The 11,593-nt window shown below is 39.4% G+C and overlaps 1 protein-coding gene across 34 annotated transcripts in view; it reads right to left on the reverse strand.

Moving 5' to 3' along the window:
• Nucleotides 1-11,593, reverse strand: part of PTPRM (protein tyrosine phosphatase receptor type M) — an 866,690-nt gene that overhangs the window by 257,434 nt on the left and 597,663 nt on the right. For all 34 annotated transcript variants that reach the window (XM_054243977.2, XM_078347758.1, XM_002757062.6 and 31 more), the window contains one exon: nucleotides 6,975-7,107. In XM_054243977.2, the coding sequence (XP_054099952.2) occupies nucleotides 6,975-7,107 (133 nt within the window). The remainder of the gene's footprint in view (nucleotides 1-6,974; nucleotides 7,108-11,593) is intronic.

The following is an 11,593-nucleotide window of genomic DNA, read 5'->3' on the forward strand; positions in this document are numbered from 1 at the left end:
TCTGTAAAGGAGGATACAAGAAAAGCATTTATGTAGCTATTATCCAATGATGGCTCAAGGAAAAGAATAAGACTTGCTGGCAGAATTTCAAATATTTATAGACTTAAAGCAACGGTAAACAGCAACAAGCTGATGACTGCATGGTGTTGTCAGCTGTAGCGTACCTGAGCTTTACAGAGTACGGTGTATGTTTCAGTTTTACTTGCCTGAGCCAGGGTAGCAGAGTAGTTAAGAGTCAGACACACTGACTTAGCCTAGGTCTTCCCACGGACTACCTATGTGCCCTGGGACAAGTTCCCCAACTGCTGGGTTCTTAAGCTATTATTTATCAAAGACCAGCTATGTACACAGATCACTGCATTTAATTTTTACTGCCTCCCCTATGCAGTACATATTAGCATCATCACCACATCTTACCTGTGCAAAATAGACCAGAGATGTTAAGTAACTTGTTTAAATTTATAGTGCCACAACAGCTGGGGTGTGAGACCAGATTTGTCAGATTCTAAAGCCATGCCTCTTATCATTCTCTGACATTTTACTCCTAGAAGATTAAAAAATGGTAGCTATGTTCCCCACACTCATTTCTTAAAATAAAATCTTCTTTATAAAGAGTTCCAGGCTGGGCACGGTGGTTCACGCCTGTAATCTCAGCACTTGAGGAGACTGAGATAGGCAAATCACGAGGGCAGGAGTTTCAGACCAGCCTGACCAACATGGTGAAACCCTGTCTCTACTAAAAATACAAAAGTTAGCTGGGCGTGGTGGCACCCGCCTGTAATCCCAGCTACTCAGGAGGCTGAGGCAGGAGAACTGCTTGAACCCAGGAGGTGGCAGTTGCAGTGAGCAAAGATCGCGCCATTGCACTCCAGCCTGGGTGACAGAGCAAAACTCCATGTCCCCCCCAAAAAAGAAAGACTTCCTATTAGGTTGAGTCAAGAAATAGGGGTTACTTTAGGAACTGTTAAGAGTAATCACACATAAAGTCCAGGTCAGAAGAGGCCTTTTCAAAGGTCAGTTTGTTCAACTTACCCTTGTACCTCAACTCTATTCAATTATCTGGAAACCTGAAGGACAGCAGCTAACTGATAGACTGAGATGACACATACATACATGTTTGTGTGCATATATGGCCTGTTCCAAGCATGCCAAAGCATGTGCTAGGTAGGATCTCAGCATCTGGTTCATACTTATAGAACTGCATATTAAGGCCACAAAGAAACATCTACATGTGACTTTCTCAGTGTAGTCTCAGGAAATGTGATTTTGAAATAAGACTTTGAATAATGGATCCAGTCCTGAGCTATTTTCCATTTACAAGTCACACTTTCTTATAGTGGGAAAGAAACTACCTCATATGTAAACGGGTAGGCCAGGGGAACTACAGTTAATGTCAACTTGCTTCCAGCTGCATGCTGCAGGCATCTCTTTGAAAACAGTGCTTTCATCATATTTTCTCTCTTATCTTTTTTGTTTCATGTTGTTTCAGAAAAATCTCCCATTTTTATTGTGATTTTTCTTGGTAGTGCTAGTATTGTTTAAATACTAACACTATCAAGCAGTTTGGTAGAGTATTTGGTATGGTATTTGATAATACAATAGATGCCAAACATTTGATAATATGCTGCATTTGCAAAATATACATCTGTTTAAATGTCTTATGGAAAGGAGATGGAGGTATAGTATTTCAGAATTAAAACAGTTATATTTACCTATAACAGGTTATTATGTAATATAATAGCAAACACTTGCTATTTTGCCCCAGAATGCATAACTCTTTAATTATTTTCAATAGCTACAACTTCTGTGATTTCTATTTACCATGGTGGCTGAGACAGAAATATCACTATAATTAATACAAATGTCTTCAAACTCCTGAAAGATCTATGGCAATTTTAGAAACAATAGTAAATACAATTAATCACGGTAAAATTGAGAGAGCTTATATACTAAATTCTGTCAAACATGTTATTGAGATAAATTATTCCTTATGAAAAATGTTCAAAATGCAGGTATTTTCATTTATACAAATAAATTTAATTATACACGGATGAAACATGGTAAAAAATAAATACATCCTATTCAAGTTATTTGATATTAATTTTGAGAGTACATTGCCCTCTGGGTCTCTATGAAGCATTTATCTTGTAGAAATTTACCTCACATCGTTTCTTAACATTTGCTGCATCAAAATGTCAAATCCTTAAAGGAACACATAATTTGGGGGAAGGAAAATAAAAAATTGTTTTGCTTACAGAATAAATTAAAAATAGGTGTATACATTTCATAAAATTTTTTAAAGAAAAGAAGGTTTCAGATGATATTAGTCCAAGTAAAGGCCAAATGAATTAATATACATGAACAAAAAAACCAGTCATTGTTGGCCAGGCTTGGTGGCTCACGCCTGTAATCCCAGCACTTTGGGAGGCTGAGGTGGGCAGATCACAAGGTCAGGAGTTTGAGACCAGCCTGGACAATATGGTAAGACCCTGTCTCTACTAAAAATACAAAAATCAGTTGGGTATGGTGGTGGGCGCCAGTAATCCCAGCTCCTCAGGAGGCTGAGGCAGGAGAATCGCTTGAACCTGAAAGGCGGAGGATGCAGCGAGCGGAGATTGCGCCACTGCACTCCAGCCAGGGGCAAAGAGCGAAACTGTCTCAAAAAAAAAAGAAAAAAACTAGTCATTGCTTTGTGATAGGTTTGTAGCACGTCCTAAAATAAGCTGATGGTCATGTCAGTTTTTAGTCATTATTGACTATATGTTAAATACTTCCATGCATTAGTATGAACTGAACAGACTTCACATTTTCTGATAAAGGCCCACCTTTAGCAACTGTGTTTTTTATAGAAAATCAATTCTTCAGAAGACAAAACAATCTTAACTAATAATTAACAATGCCTCCCAATAAAATGTCAACCAATTATCCAGTGTTTGAATTTGCTGTCCTCCTGCTCCCAAGCTAGCAGAGAAGCTGGCCTGGTATGTGACAAGTACAGATGATGGCAGCTGGCTCATCCTCCACAGGACAGACTTCTCATTGCATTTCTAGAAGGACTGATCAATTTGTTTCACCCACACTTTCTCTTGGGCCCAGTTTGTCTTTATGACCAACAGCACATATTTGAGTTGGCCGACTCAGAATGCCGTGGTAGAGGAAACATAGGCCAACCAGCCCATGGAGGAATGAGTGCAAAGTTTTATAGCATTTGCTTCTAACTGACAAAAATAACTCATAATATATTGAAATCTATACCTGAGGCAGTTCCTTTCCTTCCCTCTCTCTCATTCCGTTTTTCCATTTCCCCACAGCTTCCCTCCTAATTGAGGGCCTCCTGTGTGAAGCTGGAAAACGTGGCTGGAAGATAAGCTATCACCAGCCATCACCTCTGGGCTTGAACTGAACCAACAGAGCCTGGAGAAGAGCTGCTGCAGAGGTTTAAGTAGGGAAACATGGCAATAAACCATACCTTCTAGAATAGTAAATGCATAGTAGTGTCACCAGTGGCTGCTACCTACTAGGAAACCTGATATTCTGGAATTGAAAAGGGCTTCGAAGATCATCTAGTTCAGTTTTCTCAACTTACAAATGAGGAGACGGGCCCAGAGAAGTTCAGAATCACAAGGTCAGTTAACATACAGATGTAGGAATTCCACACCTAAATTTAGTGTTCTTCTAACCAAACAATATGGTGATTACCTATCAATAACACTCTGATAATTTATCTATGATTAATGTTATGCTTTCACTTTTCTGCTTAAAAAGACTACCTTTCAAATTTAGACTTGAATTTTGGCAAAAAACCCTGGACAATTAGAAGTTTTGAGAATTTCTATGAAATGTGATAGTTTGTACAAGACTGCTCAAATCTAAAGATAACAGCAAGTTTTGTATTTATGAGCACAGCTAATTTGTCTGACAAAGAACATACTCTGTTTTTCAGAAAAACCAAATCCAGAAGTGATACATGCTGCGAAAACAACCCTTTTAAGATTATCATCTAGTAAATAACCATGTAAATCTGACATGACTTATTGGCATTTAGTCTGAAGTTGTATCCAGGCCATATGTTCCCAAAGGCCATCTCTTCAATGCATAATTTATAACACAACCTTAGTGAGTACCTGAGAGACCCAGGTAGAATAATGAATTAATATAGCAGAAACAGATCCTTGGAGGATTAGCTGACATTTAGCTAGGGTCACAAGGGCAACTGGATTAGTAGTTTCAGGCTATTTCTCACAGAGAACTTGCCAGATGACAAAAAAAAAAAAAAAAAAAAAAATCCAACATATTCCCAGAATTTAAAATACACCTCTTCCAAATGTGTAGTTCAGATGTCCAGGCATGGAAGGGCCTATTGTTGCTTAGGACTTATACTGGGTCACATGTTTTAAAAAAGTACAAACTGTTGGTGCCAAAAATAAACTATCTACATAAACATTGAGGAAGGGAATGGATGAAGAACATCTAGGAAAGGCTGGGCACAGTGGTTCAAAATGACTGTAATCTCAGCACTTTGGGAGGTGGAGGTGGGTAGATCATGAGATAGAGACCATCCTGGCCAACATGGTAAAACCCCATCGCTACTAAAAATAGAAAAATTACATGGGTGTGGTGGCGCACGCCTTTGTAGTCCCACCTACTTGAGAGGCTGAGGCAGGAGAATTGCTTGAACCGGGAGGTGGAGGTGGCAGTGAGCTGAGATCATGCCACTGCACTCCAGCCTAGCGAAAGAGCAAGACTCCAATCTTTAAAAAAAAAGAAACAGAAAAAAAAAAAAGAACATCCAGAAAAAAAATTCTGAAAGGTGAGGCACAAGATAAAGAGGAAGAAAAAAGGAAATATGAAGGGAAAAAGGAAATAAAGAGATAAATAGGTAAAGAAAGGTACAGAAAAGAGAGGCAGAGAGGAATGGAATGAAAATAAAAAATGAACATAGGAATAAAATGATGGGTAAAAAAAGAGCAAAAGAAATTAAGGGCAGGTGGCAAGTGGGGAAAAAGAGTTGTAATGATGGAGACCAGTGACCACGAACAAACCAGCAGTTTGCCTTGGGGTTTGACTAGAACAGAAGCATAAACGGAGGGAGATGCAGAAAAGGTGTAGCTGCATGAATCTGTATTGGGATGTTAACTCATCCTGAAATATTACTGTTATCAAGGATGAACGAAAATTTTTCGTTCATCCTTGATAATCCTTCTTCTCATTCTACAAAAACTCTGAGGAGCCTCCTCCAAACCTATGGCTTCAGCTCCAGAAATGTCAATGACTTGCAGACTATGGAAATTATTATTTCTGGTCCACAGCAGCACATTCCACTTTCCAGTGAACATCTCCATTTAATTTTAAAGGAGTGCCGAACTTAAAATGTGCAAAGCTAAACTATCCATTTTTACCCCACCTCCCATTTTCTAGTTCCTATGTTTCACATTTTGGTGAATAGAAATATCTCCACTAACTTGCCCAAACCAGGAACTACTGTAAGTTCTTTCTATATTGTCTGTTTTCTCTCCAAATGACTACTAAAATTTAACTCTTACCTATTTCTAAAGTTGCCTCTTCTCTTCATTCTACTTGGTCTTCCTGATTTGAGCTCTCTCCCTTCCTCACTGTGTCCAATCCTAACAACAGAGTTATATTCCTAAAAATTAGGTCATGTTACTACCTTCCCAAAGGCCATCAATAGTCTCAGGCCCAAGGCTGACCTCCTTCCATGACGAGATTGGACTTTCTAGTCCTCTCTCTGCCAGCCTCTCCATCTTTACCTTATACCATCTATGAACTCACTCCCACTGCATGACTACTGTTTTGAAAGTATACAGAAAAGGAATAAGACCTACATATTCCCTCTATTTGGAAAAATTTATGCCATCAATTCTTACTATCTGTATTTTTGTACTGATTTTTAAATAAATCAAAGATTTTATTATTAAGCAAGATTTTACTTGTTTCCACAAAACAAGACACTACATATGTTTCAAGTATGGGAGGTGAAGATCACTTATCTCTTAGCCCAGACTATCCCTTGGCTCTTGTAATATACAACTTTGTTTGTTTTTTGAGACAGGGTCTTGCTCTGTTCCCCAGGCTGGAGGAAAGTGGAGTGATCACAGCTCAAGTGATCCTCCCATCTCAGCCTCCCCAGTAGCTGGGACTACAGGTGTGTGCCACCACGCCCAGCTAATTTTTGTATTTATTGTAGAGACAGGGTTTTGCCATGTTGCCCAGGCTGGTCTTGAACTTCTGGGCTCAAGTGATCAAATGATTCACCTGTACCTGCCTCCCAAAGTGCTGGGATTACAGGCATCGGCCACAGTTCCCAGCCACACAGCTTGCTCTATAATTTGTTCTCACATGCACTTCTCCACCTCCCAAAGTGCAGAGATTACAGGTGTTAGCTGCAGTGCCCAGAGCTAGAGAGACACACAACTTGCTCTATGATTTGTTCTCATAGAGCTGCTCTGCACTTTTCTGTCAGGCTATTCTTGGGCATTCTCTTTCTCCTGGATGTTGTGCTGATTACTTGCCCTAGCATGATGCGTGCACGTACAAAAGCCCCATAAATTGTCATCATCATCATCATCCTCACTATAATAGAAGGAAAGTCTTCTCATGTCCTTGTGATTACCAAATGTCTTAATATGTTGGAAATCGGTACTAAACATTTCCTGGTGAATACATGGCCTTTAAGATTTTGCAGAGCTTTATTTACCACTGTGTGGGGAGACACAGGATGCTTACATAATTCTGGCATGCTATGCTTTGCATATTCAAACAGCATCATAGCCATTTACTCTAAATTTTTGTCCCATAACCTTCCATGCCACATGATGAAAAATGTTAACAATCACAGACTCACAGATGTGTCTAGGTTATCAAAGCCAGCTCAGTAACTGAGTATTTCACACACAGGAAACATTCCAGAAAACAATGGGATATAACTGTATTTTTGGCAACAGCTAGAAGCTCACCTTTTCTTCATTACCAACACAACTCCAAGAAATATAATAACGAACAGCAAGATGCCCGCAATGACTCCAGCAATTTTAACTGTATGGTCTGTCTGTTTCTCGGGTTCTGGGACTGGTTTTGGAGTGGCAGCACCTGGATATGAAAGGAAATGAAAAAGGAGAGAAAGTAGGTAAGAGAGAATAAAGATGTCACATTTTAAAAAATTTTGCTGCATTTAACAGAGTAATAAGACTTATCAGAGCCAGCAGACAGACAAGCTTTGATTTTTTTAAACAGCTTTCATATGCACTGAAAGGAGTGTAATTGTTCACGTTGTTCTTCAACATTTTACTAAACCATAACACAAGCTGGATAGCACATCCATGCCTGACCCTTTTCTAAGAGACTCTTCTCAGTTTTTTCAAAAAAATATATTTTATTATCTCTATTGGCTCCTGCTCTTTCTGCCATTTAAAAATTTACTAACACCACAATAGCTATCCCTAAGCCTTTCTCCAAATTTGATTTGCTGGAACATTTTCCTCAATTATTTTTCATAAATGAAGCAGCAATTCCATAACATATTAGTCCAAACACCTGGAAAACTGAGATAAGCTCATTTGCCATGCATTTTACCAGCAATTTTTTTTTTTTTAACACAATAGAGGTTTTCCCCCTGCCTTTGGAAATCTAAATCTAGGTCACATCTGGTAGGCAAAAGACTCCTTCTAAGCAACTTATTCACAAAGTGGGAAGCTGCTGATGATCACATTACTGGCACCCACATTTATTATCTGTTTAAATGAGATAACCAAGGTCTAACAGTGGCGGTGGCTGCCTTAGCTCCCCTTTCTCATGTCTAAAACATGAGACATATTTGTCCTGTTTACTGTATAATGTGATGGAATGTCAAATCCATGTCTGATGAAATATATGTTTCCTCAGCTAAGTGCATTCAGGATGAAATATATTAGGAATGTAATATTCAATTCCCTAAAAAGACTCTTTTTTAAAAGGGCTTGTACTTCTTAAATCAGAATGTGATAATGCTCTGATCCATTATGCCACCCTTACTAGGTGACAGGTCACTCTGAAAGTAGAAACTTCATGTCCAAATTTTCCTCCTTAGAATTTTCTTTTTGTGTTGGTAAAAAATGTAATTAAAATGGTGTGTTTGTAAACCAGCTCTTTCTACTTTATGTCCAAATTTTCCACCTTAGAGTTTTCTTTTTGTGTCAGTAAAAATGTAATTAAAATGGAGTGTTTGTAAACCAGCTCTTTCAACGTTGTTATGGGGTTTTCCACTCATGCATCACCTGACTCATGAAAACCTTAGCTGTCACTAAGTCTGCACCCTTGCGCAAGGCAGACCAAGACCAGGCAGACGAACTCCAAAAAGACTCATCACTGAGAAAGGGAGTGCTGGGTACCACCTTTCATCTGCTTTGTTGTTGTTGTTGTTGTTTCCTTTAGGAACATGTAAATAATGTTTATTTTCAAAGTTATTTCTATTAAGATTTTATACATGAGGCTCTGCCTCCTGAACATGGCTGTAGTCATTAGACTGACCCCAGGAAGTAAGTCAAGGTCAGGGAGAAAAGAGTCAGAAGATCATCAGTGTTTCCATGACAAAGCATATTCTAATCATTTGACAGGAGCAATGACAGCATGATGCAAAAAGCACAACTTAGGAAATAAAAACCCTTCCGAAGAATGCTCTACAGGCCAATTTTATTTCTGACAATGTCAAGAGGAAGTCAATGAGTATCCCTCAAACTAGCTGTCCAGTTAAATCTTTAAGGTATTAATGTTAATTATCCTTTAGGGTAAGTATATCTGAAATATACTACTCCAATATTCTACTGGAACATATCATTAGGTGGTCGACCGGAAGAAAATTGTTACATTAAATAAATTGCTAGGATAAACCTAACGATAAAATGTATATGTGGATAAAAAAATTTTTTTAAGTTAAAAAAAGTCCATACAAAAAGAAGTAACATTTGAAATTCACAAAATTGTAAAAAGTCTAATGTTTTTCCTTTTTGATTTAGAGTCCAATTAAAACAAATTTTTAAAATAAAATCAAATTGGTTTTATTCTTCCAAGGGTTGACATACTGGAAGTCATTCTATTTATTTCACTAGTTATAGATAGCTGGTCATCCATGTATATTTCCTAAATAAATTAGTTAAAGTATGTTTTGTAACTAAATTACATCAGTAAATTCAACACTTGGGGGAAAAAAAGTTTAGAAAAACTTATTTAACTTAAGACATTTTAATATGAAAAATAGCACAGATGTAATGCATACATTGTGAACACTCAGTAGAGGAAGGCCTGGCTCTACGGGAACTGGTGAATGCTGCTTTGGGCCAAGGAGGAGTGGTTACCTGCAGCCTTTCGTCCCCTTTAGGAAGCAGCTCGCACATTGCTATGCAGCCTATGTACACTCATATTATCATTCCTTAGCACTGACTCATTTCACATTGCAGGTCAAGAAAATGAAATGTTCTATCTTGGCCTGACATAGTTGCAATGTGATCATTGTAGCAATCATGTTAAACAGGACACTGACTCAGCAAAGGTGGGAAGGCTGCCTGGGACTGGCCATCGGGTGGATTCTAGTGTTTGGGTTTGGGGTTCTACGGAAGCATCAGTGTAAACACAAACAGCCCTCGATAACCTGACGGGTGTGTGTCACTGACTCCAGGCCCCCTGCCCATTCAGTTCCTGCCTTCCTGCCTGTGCCCTGCCCCTCTATCCCTGCCTGAAGTGAATATCTTTAGGCTCTCCTTTCGATACTCCTCTCTCACCTTTTATTACTTTGGGAACATGTGGTTCTGGTTATGACCTGTCAGCAGGCCTTGGACAGGGGATAATTTTGACAGAGTATGGTTGCCACTGATGGTTGTTTATTTTTTCCTCACCCAAATCTATGAATTTAACAGTATAATTTACAAACTGCTTGTCAAAAGTATTGTTTTCATTCTATTTCTCCCTCTGTCTTGTTATTTTCTTGCCAGGTTTATAATGGTATAAACTTTTTTCTTTTTTGTATAAATTTTAATCATTTATTAAAAAGCATTTTCTCTTCTTGTGTGCATTCTGTTAGGACAGTGGTGTGACTTTAATTCCTTTTGAAGAGAATAAACTTAGATGTGTCCATTTATCTGTGGAGACTATCCAGGCCTGCTACTGTATTATATTAATTACACTGATGAATAAGGTACATATTACATGGAGGCTGAAAGACTGCTAGAATCACATAGCATAATCCTCACAGATGCCCACTCTACTGACTCCTAGTGATAGCTCTGGTTATTGTTTTTATCATGGCCAAGAAAATGAAAAAGAGTGGTATTTCAGCCAAATGGCATTGCTTAAGATTTCAGATATGACATCTAGCATGTAAGAAAAACTCAAAAGAAATAGAATGATTATCCAATGCAGTATTTAGCTGGTTTTCGACTTGGCAGAAAACAATCCGCTTTGGCCCAGTGTTCAATGTTAAATTAAATAACAGCAGCAAGCCAGGCAGAGAACACGATGTACTCAGCCACTGGCTTGTGGTCTGGGCCCAATTTTGACTACTGAACTGGCTGCACAAATTTTCCCAGAAGATCCAAGGGTACAAGTCCAGAAGGCCATGAAGGCTGTCAGTGATGTCCAGAGCTACTGACCATGCTGCCCACAGCATGGGCTGCTTTCACCTAGAGTGACTGGGAAGCCTTCCCAAAAGGAGGGGAGTGGCAGGGTCAGGAAGGACCTTGGGGACAGCTTGGCTGCAGAACTCTGCACAGTCGTGACTAGTGCAAGGCTGACCTTGAATGTGGAGGAAAAAAATCCAGCAATATTCTTAATTTATTCAACAAGCGTTTATTGAGTACCTAACTGCATGCCAAGCACTGTTTAAGGAATACAGTGGTAAGCAGATGGACAAAAGAAAAACTTCTGTCCTCTTGGAACTTAAATCCTTGTGGGGAAGACAGATACCAATTTAAACCAATATTGTGTCTCGTTGGGCTAATGCTAGAGAAACATCAAGGGAGTGGGCTGGTGGGTAAGGGCAAGGCAGCTACTAGGATGGGGGATTGGAGAAGGAATTACTAAGAAAATAACATTTGAACAGACACCTGAAAAAGGAAATGGAGTGGGAGAGGCTGACATCCAGGGAGGAGGAAAAGGGGGAAAGGTGCAAATGAGACTGAAAGCCTGAGTGTAACTGGATTGCAGTGAACTGCGGAGAAGGTGAAGCATAATTTTGGGGTAGGGACACCACCTTGGATTACTGGAAGGACTCTCTCTGTTTGAGAAGCCATGGGAGGATTCTGAGCAGAAGAGGGACTTGATTTGGTTTATATTCAACAATACTATTCCAGCAGCCAGGTGTACTGCAGGCTGTAGAAGGCCACGGTGGAGACAGAGACCTCAGTTAGGAGGCTATTATGAAGGTTCAGGGAAGACAATTATGGTTTGGAGTGAGAAGGTAGCAGGGCAGGTGGCAAGATGCTGTCCAACTGGAGACATGCTGTGACCGTCCAGCCATCAGTTTTACCGATGAACTGGATGTCAAGTGTGGTAGGATAAAAACCACGTCTCTGGCAGGAGTCACTGGAGAGATGCAGCTGCCACTGAC

This window comes from Callithrix jacchus, chromosome 13 (genome assembly GCF_049354715.1).
Source record: "Callithrix jacchus isolate 240 chromosome 13, calJac240_pri, whole genome shotgun sequence".
Taxonomy (NCBI): Eukaryota; Metazoa; Chordata; class Mammalia; order Primates; family Cebidae; genus Callithrix; species Callithrix jacchus.